Raw genomic sequence first — 18,760 nt, forward strand, 5'->3', positions numbered from 1 at the left:
AGAACTAGCTGGCTCTTCCCTTCCTCCCCCTTCCCTTCTGTATTCTTTCCCTCCTGCCCCCCCCCCAAATTAACAGTTTCATCCCCAACTTGTTCTTAGTGCTGACTATAATGAACATAGAGAGGAGGGCCTTTGTGTGTGACAGTTTTTCTCAGCTAAAAAAAAAATTCCCATATGGTTAGTCGGCTGAACTTATTCATGGAAGATTCCAGAGATTAACATGCTATTTGAGGGCTGTTAGGTTCTGATTATGCCCTCACAAACTGTTAAGAGGCCAATCTTTAGAGCAGGTGCCTGGGCCAGCGTGAATCTCTTTCTAGGGCTCAGCTTTTTCATGAACAAAATGGGGATAATGGTGCCTCCTTGTAGATTTGTTTGAGGGTTACATATTAAGTTCTAGCCCACCCTGGTCCACAGAACCCTGTCTCAAAACAAAGTTTTAAAGCCATTACAGTGTAAAACCTTCTCTTCCTTTTCACAGTGACAAGGTATCATGTATGCCGCTGGTTCCAGGGGACACTCCCCTGCCTTCCTGCAACCTCAAAACGGAAACGGCCATCGCTCACCCGGCTATGTTCCCGGCAAGGTGGTTCCCTTACGTCCTCCTCCTCCTCCAAAGAACCACGCTTCAGCCAAATTGACCTCCACCAGCCAAGAAGCCCCAGCAACCTTTGCTTTCTCCTCAGAGGAGCAGCAAACGTCCAGGGAGAACCGGAAGCAGAAGCGGCACAAGAACACCTTCATCTGCTTCGCGATAACCAGCTTCTCCTTTTTTGTGGCGCTTGCAGTCATTTTGGGAATATCCTCAAAATATGCTCCAGATGGTATGTACTGTGTGCCCATGCACATGTGTGTGCGTGCACATAGAGAGAGCATAGTCTAAAAGAAGAGCTAAGGAGAGGAAGTAGAATACCTTTTTTTTTAAAGAAAAAAACCTTGTGTTGCTTAGGCTGGCTCTAACGACCTAATCCACAGGTAGGATGAGGTGTAACGTCTTGTGAATGAGAGCAGTTTGAGGAATCTGTGGGAAACTAAATGGGAAGGCTTGGCTTTCTTAGCATTTTTGGCTCCTCATTGTGTCTCAGGGTTCAAGTTGTTCTTGGAGCATCTCTTAAAATGCTTTTTACTAATTTGTGGGAGTGCAGGATTGTACTTTGTGGGAGCTGTGAGTTCTGGATTGAAATATGTTTATTTGGTCATACATATAGTGATAAAATGGACTTCATTTTAAAAAACCAACAGGTGACTAAAAGAGAAACTGTTTTGTGATATGAAACAGGCTTGATAAACAGTGTAAAATTCTTTTGAGTTATGGAGTGTATCCTTAAAAGAAACGTCTATCTGTGTGTGTGAGTTGATACGTTTGTCCAGTCCCACCCATTCTGTTCATAGCTAAATGTCATATAGGGAATTTTCATTTCTTAAATGACATTTGTTTGTCAACAAGTCAGGTCAGAAATTTAATGATCAGTGCTGAGGAGGTAATTCAGTTGGTGAGGATCTGAGTTTTGTTCCCAAAACCTACAAGGGGTAGGACAGTGGTCCACAACCACGTTGAGCTCTAGGGGATGCCATACCTTCTTCTGGTTTCGTTGGACTCCTGCATACACATGACATACATTCACAAACAAACACACATAAATAAAAATTAAAAAAAAAAAAAGGTCTTAAAAAAACAAAACTTGGTATGTTCACATGTGTTTGTAATCCAGCACTGGGAAGGTGGGACCAGAAAGATTCCTGACTCTGAATGGAGCCAGCCTAGCCTGACTGAGGGGTGATTCTCTGGATTACTCCCTGATCTTTAGGCGCGCGCGTACATGTACACACACACACACACACACACACACACACGAGAGAGAGAGAGAGAGAGAGAGAGAGAGAGAGAGAGAGAGAGAGAGAGAGAGCGAGAATGAATTTATTTAATGATAATAAATTTATTTTGATTGGTTTTGGAGAAACATGTTGCCCGTCAACTTCAATATGTTTTCAGTAAACAGTAGCAGCAGCTTCATAGAAATGCCCATGGAATGGTGTAAAACTCAGAGGCCCCAGGGCTGTGACATAGAGGACCAGACCATTACTACCTGAGTTGAGTACTCCTTTGTCTTTTTTTCTTTTTTTTTGAGCAAAGTCTACTACAGGTTTTTGCCTGAGGAGCAGCCTCCTTGACTGGATATAATAGTGTAACAGTTGAGGCCCCCTTTGCCCTTTGTAAAACTTACAAATGTTATTTTATTTTGGTTTTCAGGGTACTTTAGGGATTGTGTCAATTTAAAGTCCTGGAGGAAGTAGTTACCAACATTTCTAAAAGAATAAACAGGGGTAAGAGAGAGGAGCCTGTCCACATCTTTGCTGGCCAAGCCAGTTGGCCACACTGGGAATTTATAACATTGATTTCCCTTGCCTGCAGTACTGACTTTCTATTCCAAGTTCCAAACACAATAACCAAGTTCTGATTCACATTTTCCAAATAATCGTCAGGAGCGGGATGCCAGACTAGTGGGAAATCAGAGCTGCAATCTGTGGCTTTCCTTGGGATTTTCTTAGTCCATCTAAAACACGAGGCTGCAGATGTGGGTCCTGGAGTCAGTGCTCGTTAGTCCCACATGTTGGCAGTACAAGTGGAGATGATCGCTGGGAAGATCTAGTGTGCTGGAGTGTTTTATGGTCAGCCTCACTGTGGCTTTTTCTCTTATGAATGTGCCTAGGAGATGGGGCTGGCGAGTTGATTTTTAATGATTTCTGCACATCCTACATTTTCTCTTTGAAGAATATTTTACTGGAAGGAACAACTCTGGGAACTTTTTTGGGTGATAGAGTGTGCTCTCTAGGAATTGATTACAAGCAATGAAGAGGAATTTCGTAACTCTTACAATGGACTTCAGGTCTCCACAGATTGGAATTCCTTCTCAGTAGCTTGTGACATGTGACATTTGCTTCTTACCTAACACTCTGGAGAATTCCAGCTCTACGTTTTATGAGAAAATAGGGAGGTTGAAGAAAAGTCATCTTATTTTTTTGTAGTGCTCGGGGTTGAACTATGGGCTTTTTCTGTTCTAAACAAGCATTCTACCACTGAGCTCCCCCACCATTTCCAAGGATTGCCTTTAGTATAATGGTTTAGAATGAATTGTGTGAAGAGTTAAATAGTAATTATGGATCTGGTATGAGAAAAATAATCTCATCAAATAATTGCCAAGGCCTTAGTGAGACTAATTGAATTCTAGTTGCTGTCACTTCAGAGTGGCAGCATAGGCCACTTAAGCACTGAGAAATGGGACGATTACAGCATTGGATGTGCAGGTTCAAAGGCGAGTTTAGAGTGCTTTCTTCTTTATCTGAGTCTCCACTATCACCATGAGCCTTCAGCCTCGGCACAGTATTTCTCCTTGTTGTCCTCAAGCATATGCCTTTCATTCCTACCTTTGCTTAATTTAAACACAGGTGCTTAATTTAAATACAGCTGACTTGAGTAATGGACGAGGATGGTGAGGATGGAAGGAATATATATATATATATATATATATATATATATATATATATATATACATATATATATTTTGAAATAGGTTTATTTTTATTGTTTTTAATTTATGCTTATGTGTGTGTGTGTGTGTGTGTGTGTGTGTGTGTGTGTGTGTGTGTGTGTGTATTTGTGTGAGGGAATGCCACATGTGTGGGTTAATCACAGAGGCCGGAAGAGCAGGTCGGATCCCTCAGAACTGTAGTTACAGGCGATTGTGAGCTAATGTGGGTGCTGAGATCCCAGACTCTGAGAGCGGTCCACTCTCTGAAGCGTTGTTCATTGTTCCGCCTCCCAGCCCCAACATTTCGTGTGTTGTTGTCTCCCCTTCATGCTCCTCCTACTTAAGTACTAAGTTCCACCCTTTGGGGTCTGAGTCTGTGAAGCTACCTCTGGACCCCCAGCTTTTTCTTCCATTGTCCGAGGACACTTGAACCTAAACTGAGAACCACATTATTTGTCATTTATTTATTTCAAACATGATGGCTTTTCTCCCAGGCTGGTTTATAGACCTGCAGAAATATGCCCGCCCCCATCTATAGTTTACAAAATTCACAGTGTCTGCTGTAGAGTGGACAAAATGATCTCTGGCAAATCTTGAGTTGTTAACTGATCAAAAGTGAAGCTATGATTTTCTTTCCCCTAGAAGTATTTCATACATAAACAGCAGCCATTTTATTATCTACTATTCAGGAGATAAGCCACACTTCTGGTTAGGAAGACTGCAAGTTAACGGACCTCACTCATTTCTTCAGGAAGCTTCCACATCACTGCACTCGCTAACTGATCTTTGTTTGGGCTTCTCCGCTCTGCAGTTTCCTCATCTCTGAAAATGAGAGGTCATGGTTTTAGCCCCTTGCATTCTGTTGTTTTGATGAGGAAGTGTCCATAGTGTCCATGTGGGGAAAGAGGTGCTCTTGCTGCCTACTTTCTGATTCTCTGTGTTTAGGAAGAAACTTTTGAATATCTAACATGCATGTTAGAAATTTTTGCAGTTTCTGTTTCATTAGTCCAGGTTTTGGGGGGGGGGTGGAGAAAGAGAGAATGAATGTGTCTGTTTGGCTGAAATTATGGGAATTAAATCCAGGACCTCAGGCATGATAAGCTAGCCAGTGAACTCCGTTGCCAGCCTATTATTTTCTTTTCTAAAATATCTTTATAGTGTGGGTCCAAAAGAAATTTATTCTTACTGTTATTTCCAAAGTAGGTAGTCAGGGGAACTTCATTTTTATCTTGTGAAGTTTGGCCTAAACCAGGTGATGACTTAGTTTTGTGCTAACTTTTTTTTTAATTTAATATATTGAAGTAAAGAAATCATACCTCTTCTTTTTGGGAACGGGTGGGATTTCCATTTCAGGGACAGGAGATCAGTGTCTCTGCACTTTCCATGCAGATCTGTACTCAATGACAGCAATTCTTGGCCTTGGCTGGTCATGTGGTTTTCTTGCACTTTGTTGGATTGGATTCTACATCAGGGTTGTGTTGTTTTGTAGAGAATTGTCCAGATCAAAACCCTCGTCTCAGGAACTGGGATCCAGGACAAGATTCTGCAAAACACGTTGTTATCAAGGAGGGGGATATGTTCCGCCTGACCTCAGATGCTACAGTGAATTCTATAGTCATTCAGGATGGAGGTAGGTGACGTCCCGGTCTGTGGGAGCCCCAGGGATGCTCTGTGATGTGGGCGTCATTGCTGTTCTTCATATAGAATAGCTGTAGTAGATTTTGTTCAAAAAAAGAAAGACAAAAGACAAAGGGATGCACAATTTTTTCTTGTTGCTGGGATTAAGTGCTAACAGGAGTGCCTTAAGAGAGTATATTTGGGCTCAGAGGTCCAGAGGGTGCCGTTCACAATGGCAGGGGAGGCATGAAGACTGGTGCGTTTTCCTCTGAGGAGCTCACACCTGCTCACATCATGATGGCAGCCAGGAAACAGCTGGGATTGGAGCCTGGGGGCCTTGGCCCATCCCCAGTGACCCACAGCTGCTAGTCTGAACATAGTTCTAAAGGTTCAAGTAGTGTTGTTCCTTGCAGGACTGCTTGTGTTTGGGGATGATAAAGATGGATCCAGAAACGTTACCTTGAGGACTCGTTACATCCTGATCCAGGATGGTGGGGCGCTTCATATTGGAGCAGAAAAATGTCGCTATAGATCCAAAGCGACAATTACCTTGTATGGCAAGTCAGATGAAGGTGAAAGTATGCCAACATTTGGCAAAAAGTTTATTGGCGTGGAGGCTGGTGGGATACTGGAGTTACATGGGGCACGGAGGACATCATGGACGATGCTGGCAAGGACTCTGCATTCCTCAGGCTTGCCCTTTGGCTCCTATGTCTTTGAAAAGGACTTTTCCCGGGGCCTTAATGTGAGGGTCATTGACCAAGACACAGCCAGAGTTTTGGAATATGAGAAGTTTGATACCCACGAGTACCACAATGAGAGCCGGCGACTTCAGGAATTTTTGAGAGCTCAGGATCCCGGTCGGATTGTAGCTATTGCTGTTGGCGATTCCGCAGTCAAGAGCCTGTTGCAGGGAACGATCCAGATGATCCAGGACCGGTTGGGAAGTAAGCTGATCCAAGGGCTGGGCTACAGGTAGGTAGACCTTGTTCCTCCCTTCCCAGCTCTGCGGTGGAGTTTGTATCCTGTGAAAGCAGAGAAGGTGGGCAGAGAACCACAGACAGCTGCTGCTGATTTAGCTGGCTGCATGGCCACTCCGGAAGACCTTTCCTATGGGTGCAGCAGACTGCCTCTTCTTTGCACCATGTTTTAAACTACTAGATGTGGTACACAGAAGAACAGTCTTGGCTTTGATTTATGAAGCTCTTTGTGAATTGTCTTTAAGGCCAGTGGAAAACACAGAGATGAGGTTCTGAAAAACACTCGGGAGAATGAAGATAATTTGCTTCTGAAGAGACTTCCTCTTACCATTACCTTCTGAACATAATAAGACTGAAGATGCTTGAGGCCTAGGCTAATTGAGACAACTGAGCAGCTGAGAGGTTAGGGCACAGTTCCATGGAAAGCCTGTCATAAAAGCCCTAAGGGGTAGGCAGGCTTAGGTCTCTTTTTCTTTCTCTTTTGGAATTTTTTGCATGATAATATGACTGGAATCCTTTACATGCTATTTTGATTCCACTTGCTTCATTGGCTCAGTTCTGTCGAATTCTGGCATAGGAGAGGCAGCCAAAAGTTGGAGAGCTAAGCTAATCATTCATACAGAAGTTATCGCTACTAATTCTCTACTAATCACCCTTGATTTCCTAATACTGTCTGGAGGCTGAGGGAAGTGACTGGCTCACCATTTAATTAGGAAGGAAGGAAGGAAGGAAGGGAGGAAGGAAGGGAGGAAGGAAGGAAAGAAGGAGAGAGAGAGAGAGAGAGAGAGAGAGAGAGAGAGAGAGAGAGAGAGAGAGAGAGAGAAAGCAAGCCTGAAGTTGTAATTCTGCTGAATGTTCTTAGGAACATTGGGAAATGTTTACAGTGACAGAAATAGGGGTCTCGAAACTGCGCACTGAAATGACCCACTTAGATTCTCCTAGGCACAGTGTTGTTCACAGAAACTGTTGAAGATGATGTTAGTGAAGGAAAGAGGTCTGCTATCATCTTGAATTGCTTCTTATTCACTTTTTCTTATGAGATGCCAAAACACAAGAAGGAAAACCAACAGCCAAAAGCTGGCCTGGGGAAATACTAGGCATGCTGCAGGGGCAAGAGGCCTTCAGGACTTGAGGGGTGTGCTGTCTAGGTAGCAGAGAATGGCTGTCTAGACACAGGCTATCAGGAGCAAAGCCTCAGAGGGTTTACTCTGATAACACACAAATGGAGAAGTGCTAAAATAAGAAAACACAGCTTAATGGTAGTTTACAAGGCGATCTCATGTAGTCACCACCCAGGCCAAGAAACAAAACCTTGTTAGCATTCCTTCCGACCACCACTGCTAGGCTCTAATCTCCTTCCTCTCCAAAGATAAGCATTCCCCTGAAGTAGAGAGCACACTAAGGGTTAGGTTAGTCCTCTTCTAAGCTTCATATAAATGGTGGCAGACTAAATAGTTTGTGTCTGGCTATTCTTGCTCACATGAGTTCTGTTCATATTGCTACACATAGGGCTGGCCTTTTTTTTTTACATCATTGTTTTATTTATTCATCTATTTATCTACCTATTTATTTATTTATTTACTTATTTATTTATTTCTTGTTTTCCAATACAGGGTCTCTTTGTGTAGCTCTGACTCTCCTGGAACTCACTTTGTAGACCAGGCTGGCCTTGAACTCATGCCTGCCTGCCTCTGCCTCCCAAGGGCTGGGATTAAAGGCATGTGCCACCATGCCCAGCTTACCCTATTGTTTATTTTCTATGAATGAGTATACTACAGTTTGTTTACTGTGGATAGCAGAATGGCTTTCCAACTTGAACCTACTATCAGATGTGTTTCTGTAAGTGTTTCTTTACCCATTTACTGATGTGCATGTGCACCCATTCCTATAATGCGTAGACCAAGGAGTAGAAACATATTTTGGCAAAGTTAGATGCCTAATGTGTTAGTCAACTTTCAGTAACTATGACAAAATATCTAAGACATTCACTAACTTAGAAGGAGAGCTTACTTTTGGCTCACAGTTTGACAGATTTCAGTCCATGGTCCCTTGGCCCTGTGGCTTTAGGCCTGTGGCAAGGCAGAGAAATCACAGTGATGATAGTGCGTAAAGCTGCTTACCCCATGATGCCTAGGATGCAGAGTGAGAAGAGGGGCCCTGGGGTGCATGAAGCCATGCCAGGGCATGTCCCCAGTGACACGTGCACGTGTATACGTGCGTGTGTGCGTGTGCGCGCGCGCGCGCGCGCGCGCGTGTGTGTGTGTGTGTGTGTGTGTGTGTGTGTGTGTGTGTGTGTGTCTATCCCCAGGTATGTGTCTGTGTTCGTTTCCATGTCCGTGTCCCCAGAGGCCCAAAGAGGGTGTCAGATCCCACGGAGCTAGGTTGTGAGCTGCTTCCTATAGGTGCAGGGTACTTAAGACTGTTCCTCCAGTGCTCTTAACTTCTCTACAGCCCTTACCTGGCCACCCCAACCCCCCTCTCCCCACCATCTCTTAAAGGTTCAACTACCCTTGAATAGCCCCGTTGGCTGGAAAACAAGCCTCCAACATGTTGGGCCTTTGGGGGAACACTGAAGATCCAAACCAGAGCACCTCCTCTGTTTCCTGGTGTGGCAGTGGCAGCAGTGACAGCTTGTGTTCCTCTGTGTCATCACTGCTTCTGGTCTTGTGTCGCCATAACTGTCCTGGCTTTGCTTCTTCCCTCTACTGAACTGCTCTCTAAATTCCCTTTAAAATATCCCTGCTCGGTTAATGGAGATGTTAGAATGGTGTTCACCAGCCTTCCATGGTGTTGGCATTATCTCCAGTGTACAGAAGCAGGCACCCCTTGAAGATTGTGTTCTAGGGCATTGAAATTTCCCACAAGTGGAGGAGGAAGTGGGAGTGTTCTTGAGATAATGTTAATAGAACAGAACATTGTTTTATAGTTGCTGAAGCAGTTCTGGGCAGGAAAGGAGCCTCTGACATTCTTCCTCTCCTCTCTGCTGGGAGATAATAGTTGAGACAGTCTTTGTTTGATCCTTTCTGCTGTATCAAGGGATATAAACAGCTCTGACTGGTTCTCAGCCCCTAATCCTCACGGGGGCAGCTGTGGGACTTGGAAGGCTGAAGGCTGGCTTTAGTGCACTTTTTCTCTGAGTATCTAGCCATCTGTCTGGCATAGATTACATTTAGTATTTTTTTTTCCTCAAAGTATGAAGTTCACATTTTTCTTTTCATGTTTGAACCAGGGGGCTTAAGGCAAGTTTCCTGGCTTTTGTTGCTATACGTTTTTTCTTTGACTAACTTTGGATACAAGCTGGGGCGAGTCCATTAAATATTTGTTATTGTGGAAGTCAGATGGCATTTTAAAAACACATTGCTTTCTACAGGTAATCGTTTGTAAAATTGAAAATTTGTTGGATAGCAATTCTGTGGCTTTAAGGATATTTAGAAACTTCAAACTCAGTGATTCTCCACTGTTCCTAAAAACTGCTAATGCCCAGGGTGTCTTAGATCAGGTTTTCAAAGGGTAGGACAACAGTCAAAAGAGTGGTAACTACTGTTGTAAACTGTGACCTCTAAATAAGGTGTGTGTGTGTGTGTGTGTGTGTGTGTGTGTGTGTGTGTGTGTGTGTGTGTAGGCCCTTGAACAACCTCTAGTGTCTCCCTCAATCACTTTCCACCTCATATTTTGAGACAGGACCTTCCACTGAACCTGGACTTCATAGATTTGCCTAGGGTAACTAGCCAGTAAGCTGTAGAGATCTGCCTGTGTCTGCCTCTGTAACAGTGGGATCACAGATGTGTGCCACGGGACCCTGCCTTTTATGAGGTGGTAAGAATCTGAACTTAGGTCTTTATGCTTTTCCAGCAGGATCTCTACTGACTGAGCCCTCTCCCTAGACCCTAAGTGTTCTCAGGGCATGGTTAGGAGCATCATTTGGCATCACCGGGAAATTTGCTAGACATGCAGATTCTTTGATCCTCTGATTCTCAGGCCGTGGGGGGGGGGGGGGAGTGGGACAGTGATCTGATTTAAGAGTTCTTCCCTCAAGTCATTCTGATGCTAAGGCTTGAGAGCTACTGTTAACTCAGTGTTGATCTACTTGAACATCCAGGTTCCCAGACCCCCCAGCATTAACTTTTAAAGCCTCCAGGCCATGAGTTCCATGCCTAGAAATATCATGAAAGCAACCAAACAAAAAAAATAAAACAAATTGAGAAGTCAAGTGTGATGGCGGTCCCCGCACTTTGGTCACGGAGGCAAGAGGGTCAGGAATTTAAGATCATTCTCCCAACTGTATAATTCAGCACCAGCCTCGGTTACCCAAGACCCTGTCTCAAAAACAAAAACAACCAGCAAACACTACAAGGGAGCAGATGGCAGTCTTTTTAGGAGATAGCAAGGGATTTATGTCTAGCATGACACATGCTCGTGTGTGTGTGTGTGTGTGTGTGTGTGTGTGTGTGTGTGTGTGTGTGTGTGTGTGTCTGTCCGTCTGTCCAGGAAGGAAGTCCATGATTAACTGATGCCTTAGTCATTGCTGTTTTACCTGTGAGTGAGCTGGAAAAACAAGTTTTTGAAAATCAGGTGCATTTGCTTCTGTGACGTCAGTTACTTCAGCAAAAGCCTAGAAACTGCAGCCTCATGGGAAAAGTGAGAAATGAAATACAGATGTTGAAAACCAGCCTCCCACTATATCCATGTCTGGGGCTTGGGTCATTTCTGTGACAAATGACCAGATGTGCTTGCTGTTTTCCTTATAGGCAAGCTTGGGCTTTAGTTGGTGTCATTGATGGTGGAAGTTCTTCCTGCAATGAATCCGTGAGAAACTATGAAAACCATAGTACTGGCGGGAAGGCCCTGGCTCAAGGAGAATTTTATACCTTGGATGGTCAGAAGTTCTCCGTGACGGCCTATAGTGAATGGATTGAAGGTAGGCAAAGGGGGTTTGAACTCTGTGAGACACGGGTAAGTACTGTGACAGATGGCTGTAGGGTGTTACTGTTCAAACATCAGTCTGTCTTGGCAGGGTTGTCAGCCAGTCAGAGTTGGAGCTGATTTCCCTACTAAACGTGAATCTTGTAGACTCGGGAAGTCTGGACTAGCTGCTGATCTATTTTAGTTTCGGCAGCCCTCCTTGGACTGTGTTCTTGATCCTGAGTCATAGTGTCTAAGTAGTGTGGTAGTTGATCATGTGTCAGCTTGATGAGTTCTACAGACACCTGCCTTCTGGTTTTCCCGAAGAAGAAGCTATTCTAGGATGTTTAAATTTTACGTGTACTCCTCCTTTCCATTTTTAACCTGTTTTCTTTTCTTTTTTTTTTTTAATTTATTTTTATTTTATATGCATTGGTGTTTTGCCCGCATGTATGTCTGTGTGAGGATGCCAGATCCCCTGGAACTGGAGCTATAGACAATTGTGAGCTGCCATTGTGGGTGCTGGGAATTGAACTCGGATCCTTTGGAAGAACAGCCAATGCTCTTAACCACTGAGCCATCTCTCCAGCCCCTAACCTGTTTTCTTAATCAGTTATTTTTAAAAAACAAAGATTTATTTGTTCCTATTTTATGTGGTTGTGTGAATGCCTGTGTGTATGTGTACCACATGTGTGTGTACCCAATGACTGAGGAGGCCAGAGAGGGCATCAGATCTCCTGAACCTGGAGTTACGGGTAGGGTAGTTGTGAGCTGCCATGTGGGTGCTGGGAACTGAACCCGGGTTTTCTACAAGATCAACAAGTGCTTTTAACTGCTGAGCCCCATCTCTTAGGCTCCCAAAGAGTTATCTGAATTCTTTAATTTTTTATTGCATTTGTTTATTTATTATGCACATGTGTGTGCACAGTGCACGTACAGCATGCATGTGGAGGTCAGAAAACAGCTGAGGATTGGTTCTCTTCTACCCTGTGGGACCCAGGGATCAACCTCAGTCACCAGGTGTGATGGCGAGTGCTTTTTCCTGCTGAGCCATCTTTCTGGCTAAATTTTCTTCAATATAAGTTTGTATTGTAATCCTTAAAACCTTGTTCTTTAAACAGCTTCTCACTCTGTAGCCAGGCTTGCCTATCACTCATTGTGTAGTCCAGGCTGCTCTGATTTGTTTGACTAATGCTTTGCATTGGGTATTTAGGGAGTGTCTGGCTTTGTGGGATTTCTTAATTTCCCTGTTTGCTGCCAGGGCTTTTCTCGCATTAGTTGTGGATTGGCTCCTTCCTGTCTTTGTTTTTTCAATACCTGCCTCTTCTAAGCAAGTGAGGTATGAAATGAATGTGAGCTGAGCAAAATTAAGAGGTACTTACTGTATCTGCAGTTACCCAGGTCTTCTCATCTGTGTAGAAACCCAGTTAATTTTTCATGAATTCGGACTGTTGTTGATAGAGTGCCTGGGATCCTATCCTGGTTCTTTTACTTCCTTTTGATCATAGACGTGGGATTCACTTCCTAACCTCAGTCTTCTCATTTGAAGAATGAGGATAAGAAGAGAAACACTAGGTAGGGATGCCATACATATCAAATTTGAAGTTTTAGCATAGTACATGCAAGCCCTGAATGTGTACTGATGCTGCCACAAACATGACTCGGGTTATAACAAAATCTTTTGTATGATTGTGATTGAGCACAGTGTTCTGTTTTAGAGCAAATAAATGGGGGCTAGAGAGATGGCTCGGTGGTTAAAAGAACTGGTAATCTTCCAGAGGAGCTGTGTTCAGTTCCTGGCACCCACCTGCAATTTAGAACTGTCTGCAATGCCAGTTCCACAGAATCTGACGTGGTCTCTTCTGGCCTCTGTGGACACTGCATGCATGTGGTGCATAGAGCATGTGGTGCGTAGACATACATGCAGTCAAGACACCTATACACATAAAAGAAAAATAAATAAAATATTAAAAAGCCAAATAAACGGAATGTCCGAGATGTGACAAGAACTTCTCCCATATTGCTTCTGAGCAATGTGGGTTTAAGAGAGGACGTGGTCTCTATGATGGGTGGAGAAGCTGGACCAAGCCCGGCTTCCGGCCTCAGTAGCAGAGGTGTTAAGTACCAGCTCTACAGTTTGGTCCTGTATGTGTTCAATAGTCCTGTCTCCAGGAAAGTTCCAGGCTGGAGGCGACTGCACCAGGGGTTGAGTCAGTTTCTCCTGCGTAGGGACCTTAATTTCCACATCATATTGGCTGCTCACTTCTGAAAGTGGGAACTCCTGACATCTGCCATGGGCTGATGTCCTCAGTGACTCCTGCTTTCCGGAAGGGGTGGAAATTCTCCCTAGGAAGCAGGAGACTGAACTCACTTCCTTTTAGACTTCAGTGAGGAGTGCCAGGAGGAGATTATCATAGGCAAGATTTTCTCCTCAGCCTAGAAAAAAGTGAGAAGTTAACAAACACTAAAGTGTTCCCAAGACCTTTCTGACTTTTATTGTTTTAAGAGAAATAAATTCTAAGGACTTTTCAAATCAAAATTTATGTAGTATCGTTATCTTGGAAAAAAAGAATTGAAATTAATGTGAAAAAAATTGAAAATTTCCTCATTGTTCCTTTTAATGGAGTATTTTATTTTAATAAAACCTTAAATTTGGAGTAGTGATTTGTGGTAGGATTTCTGATGATCTTTTTTTAAGTTGCCTATTTCTATTTTTGGAAGGATATATTATATGAAAATGAAGACATGTTATAAATAAACATTTCTTGTTTATAACATTTTCATTTGTAAACAAAATCTTATAAATAAAATTTATTATAATTGCTGGAGTTATTTATCTTAGGAAATGTGAGTCCAGGGAACATACTGAGAATGCACTCCAGGTTTACTAGATACTTATGTGTATGTTTATGTTTGCATATATGTGTACACATGTGTACTTTGCATAAAATAGGCAGGCAAGGCAGATTAGTCTCCAGTAACAGACTTCATGACTTGGCCAGGTTAGGTTTTATCTGGGCAATTGACTAAGACTGTGAGACTATCCATATTGTTCTTGTTTCTTGCCAACATTTGTCTTTTTCTTCTCCCAACTCAAGTAGACCTACTCTTTAGTTCATTAGAGTCAGCAACATCTTGCTAGTTAAGATGATGCTGGAGAAGCATTTATTCAACATGAATCTTTCTCGTCTATTGACTTTTGTAAAGTAGCTGTCTTTGATTCTGTTCACATTTCCCCAAGATCAGCTTTTTGCTCATGGCATTTTTTAGAATCACAGATATTGTAGGAACAGTAAAGGCTTCAACACTGCACTGTATGCAGCAAACCAAAGTGTAAGCTAGAGAGACACTGGATTAGCACTTGGGTTTGTCTCTGCGTGATTAGGAATCAGCTTTGACTTTCAGAGGCAGTGTTTGGAAAGACCACCTGTCTTAACCACCTTTTTATTGTTTTGATAAACCACCATGGCCAAGGCAACTTCATAGAGGTTAAAGCATTACTTTGGGGCTTACAGTTTCAGAGGGTTAGACTCCATGACCATCCTGGAGCACAGCAGCATTTATAAAAGTAAAGCATTACTCTGGGGTTTACAGTTTCAGAGGGTTAGAGTCCCTGAGCATCCTGGTGGGAACGCAGCAGCAGGTGGGAGCAGTAGCTGAGAGTTCACATCTTGAGACAACCATGAAGCAGAGAGAGCCAACTGGTAATAATGGCATGGACCTTTGCAATCTCAAAACCTGTGACATACCTCCTCCACACCTCCTAATTCTTCCCTGACAGTTCCTCAACTGGGAACCAAGTATTCAGATATATGAGCCATCCTCATTCAAATTTTCATACCACCTATTAGTAGTCAGAAGGTTCCATCATTTACAATATGTCATCCTCCAAAGGAGCTAAGATAGAAAGGTTACAGTTGTGTACTCCTAGGTCACAGTGTATCAAACAGGCTATATTTATCCATTTGGCAAACATCAGTAACCTATACTGTGAAGAAGAAAGAGTGGTGAATACATGAAGGAGGTTACCCTGCCGCCTTCATTGATACCCCTTGCAAAGATGAGAAAGGTATAGAAACTGCCAATGTTTTCTCAGGCCCAGAGCAGAGGTTACTTCCAGCAAGGATGGTGCAGAAGTCTTTAAAGACTTCTTGTGAGCTCAGTTTGAGGTGCTGGGAGACCAAATCCAGGCACAGTTTGTGTGCTAGACTGGCGTTCTACTCACTGAGCTTCCTCCCCAGCAATTTCCCAGCATTTTATAAATGGGGTAGGGTAGTAGAATATTATTTTAAGGTATGTTACTTTTGTTTATGTTGTATTTGTTTAACTCTGTGAAGCTGTGTTATTGTGCCTGTGTAAAACACCCAATGGTCTAATTAAAAACTGGCCAATAGCAAGGCAGGAGAAAGGATAGGTGAGGCTGGCAAGCAGAGAGAATATATAGGAGAAATCTGGGAGGAGGGAGCTAAGATTTAGGAGCCAGAGAAGGAGAAGGACTCCAGGGGCCAACCACCTAGCTACACAGCAAGACACAGAGTCAGAGTAAGATTTACAGAAGTAAGAGAACAGGAAAAGCCCAGAGGCAAAAGGTAGACAGGATAAGATAAAATAAAAAAACCTTGCTAGAACTAAGCCAAGCTAAGGCCGGGCATTCATAAGTAATAATAAGCCTCTGTGTGTGATTTATTTGGGAGCTGGGTGACGGGCCCCCAAAAGAGCAAAAACCTCCAACAACAGGGTAGATAGTAATTTGTTTGGTGAACAAGAGTGGAAACTCCTCCTAGGCAAAGAATGCAGAATATGGTTGCCCTTCCACTATGTAGAACCAAGAGAAAAGCTGGCATTCACGAGGAGGCCAGCCTTTGCTGACTTTGTTGGTGCCCGGACCTTGGACCTTACAGTCTCTAGAACTTGGAAAAATAGATTTCATTGTTAATAAATTTTTAAAAAGAAATGATTAAAGTGTGCACAAAGCACAGAAATGAACTGTTTTGCAGTTTACTTTCTTTCCTAGCAGAAAGAGGGTCTGTGTACCAATGTCCTGTCTCTTCTGATGACTTGGACCAAATAAAGCCACTGGCCATTTATTTCAGACCTATTCTATGTCTGGCCACTTCTGTTCATGTGTGATGTGTTCCTGGTATAGGTGAGTATTTTGGGGGTGGCAGCAGTTTTTGTGCTGAGATAAAGTGAGCAAAGGACACCAGCACTGAGAATCTTCAGACTTTTAAAGAAGGTTTACTGATATAACATTTTTTTTTTTTTTTTTTGGTTTTTCGAGACAGGGTTTCTTTGTGTAGCTTTGTGCCTTTCCTGGATCTCGCTTTGGAGACCAGGCTGGCCTCGAACTCACAGAGATCCACCTGGCTCTGCCTCCCGAGTGCTGGGATTAAAGGCGTGCGCCACCACCGCCCGGCCTGATGTAACATTTGTATCATGGCTGGTAGTGTATGGGCTCTCTTCCTTCTGGGGGCCAGAATCTATATCTTCTTATTTTTATTATTCAGAGACAAATGATTAGCATTAGAGAAAAAAAAAATCATTGAATTGTATTTATTTTAGTTTTTGATTTGTAACTCAGAGACACATATTTATTTATTTAAGAAAACACTTCTCTTGATGCCTGTTTGTTTGCTTATTTGTTTAGGAATATCTCTTTCTGGTTTCCGGGTGGAGATTGCAGATGGAGCCAAGCTTCACCTGTTGGACGATGTTAGCAGCTGGGAAGCTGGAGACCGAATTGTGGTTGCCAGCACCGACTATTCCATGTACCAAGCCGAGGAGTTCACTCTGCTCCCATGCCCGGAGTGCAGCCGTTTTCAGGTCAAAGTTAAAGGTACCGGACTCCTCCCTCTACTCTGGAAACACACTCTTTTCTCGGCCTCTGATTCCTGCAGTCTTTTCTCCTGCTCACCCCGTATCAGCATGGACATTGATCTTAGTGTGCGTTTATAGAGGGTGGTGCATAGAACGCTGCCCTTACAGGCAGTGTTCCCGCCACTGGTGAGACAGAGCAGGTGATCAGTGCTCCTCTGTCTCCATTTCCTTGATAAAGGAAAAGATGAGAACTAGGCAAACCGGTTTTCTGAACTCGACTAACAACTAATTAATTTTTAATATTAGACCTTTTTTTTTTTTTTTTTTTTTTTTTTTGGTTTTTTTCTGTAGTCCTGGCTGTCCTGGAAGACTAGGACTGTCATTCTGTAGACCAGGCTGGCCTCCAACTCATAGAGATCCACCTGCCTCTGCCTCCTGAGTGCTCGGATGCTGGATTACAGGCGTGTACCACTACTTCCTGGTGTTTAATATTGGCCTTTCTTAAGTGAAGAAAGTATTTTTTGAATTCCTACTTGCTTGACTAAAAAAGAAAAGAGATCCTTAGTCATATTTAAAATGGACCAAATAAGCTATTTTGATTAGATTTTTATCTCCTACTGTAATTGTGAATAGTCCAGTTTTTGGAAGAGAGCAGTTTGCAACGAGATTCTTCCCGTGAGCTGTGAGTGGAAAGAAATGCTACCGTCCGCCGGGTGCTCACTCCTCCTCGTCCTCTGCTCCTCACTGGTCCTGCCCAAAGCCCCTTGTGTTCCCCTTGTGGGCTTTAGCACACTGTTTTCTTCATGTTGCTTTCCTGTTTCTGTCCTCACGATTACACTGTGAGGCCGCAAAGCAGAAGCTGCAGGTGCCCTTCAAGAAGTACTTGCTTGTATTTGAGTAAAGGATGTTGACGTTTGAAATTTTTGTGCTTTAAAAAAAGAATAAGTAGAATGTTAAGTAAAAGTCTTCGTTTAGAGTTGGTATCCACCCCCCCCCATGTTTGTTCAGTTTTCTACTTTTCCTTCTTTTCATAATACTAGACACATAGGAAAAATAAAAGGAAATTCCCAAGTCATCACTATCTGTGGAAAGTCCCACACTCCTTCCTGAAAAACATCAGGGGGAGAAAACAAACTTCTTTGAAATGGCTTGTAAACTTCCAGGAAAGGTAGCTATTTAAAAGACAGTAAGCAGGGAAAAAAAGATGGCCATCTCCACTGGCTAGGATGCAAATGCTGGTCACATACTTTGAAGTAGAAGCACAATGTGACATGCCATAGCAAGAGCTACAGAAACATTTATTTCTAAGATTCCCTGGCATTTGGTTCTTCATATGTCCTTCGGGTGGCTGCAGGATAAGGGCAGAAACTAGGGAGACAGTGTTAGGCCAGTCCCTCGGCTTTAGTGCTCACTACGGGAGGGCTGAGCTACAGAGGGTGGAGCCAGCCGCAGCAGGAGCTCTGGCTTTGGGTGGGCAGGTGGATTGACAGTCTTTAAGACCCCTGCTTCTGGGAGTCTGTCATCCTGAGCTGTTAGATAATGTCCTGGGATTGTCAAATCATGGAGAGTGCTTTTCTGGGTGGTTTCACATTTTCTTTGTTCTGACATTGTCCTTCCTTCCTGCACATCACCAGAGACCCCCCAGTACCTGCATGTTGGTGAGATCATAGACGGGATAGACATGAGAGCTGAGGTTGGAATCCTCACCCGGAACATTGTGATCCAAGGAGAAATGGAGGACTCGTGCTATGCTGAAAACCAATGCCAGTTCTTCGAAAATGACACCTTTGGAGGACATGTGATGGTGGGCAAAAGGGTTTGATGACATCTTTGAAACCTAGTAGCTAAGTACTAAGAAATTTTTGAGTTGCTAAGGAATTTTGAGTGGCAGAGTTAGGTAGAGGTTGTGTGTGT

At 43.3% G+C, this 18,760-nt stretch overlaps 1 protein-coding gene across 4 annotated transcripts in view; it reads left to right on the top strand.

Moving 5' to 3' along the window:
• The window catches only part of Cemip2 (cell migration inducing hyaluronidase 2), an 81,868-nt gene that overhangs the window by 13,952 nt on the left and 49,156 nt on the right, over positions 1 to 18,760 (top strand). For all 4 annotated transcript variants that reach the window (XM_016003880.3, XM_076561196.1, XM_042261784.2 and 1 more), the window contains 6 exons: positions 482 to 824; positions 5,020 to 5,160; positions 5,561 to 6,122; positions 10,876 to 11,045; positions 16,677 to 16,865; positions 18,481 to 18,650. In XM_016003880.3, the coding sequence (XP_015859366.1) occupies positions 494 to 824; positions 5,020 to 5,160; positions 5,561 to 6,122; positions 10,876 to 11,045; positions 16,677 to 16,865; positions 18,481 to 18,650 (1,563 nt within the window). In that variant the 5' untranslated portion in view covers positions 482 to 493. The remainder of the gene's footprint in view (positions 1 to 481; positions 825 to 5,019; positions 5,161 to 5,560; positions 6,123 to 10,875; positions 11,046 to 16,676; positions 16,866 to 18,480; positions 18,651 to 18,760) is intronic.

Source organism: Peromyscus maniculatus, chromosome 1, assembly GCF_049852395.1.
Source record: "Peromyscus maniculatus bairdii isolate BWxNUB_F1_BW_parent chromosome 1, HU_Pman_BW_mat_3.1, whole genome shotgun sequence".
NCBI classification, from domain to species: domain Eukaryota; kingdom Metazoa; phylum Chordata; class Mammalia; order Rodentia; family Cricetidae; genus Peromyscus; species Peromyscus maniculatus.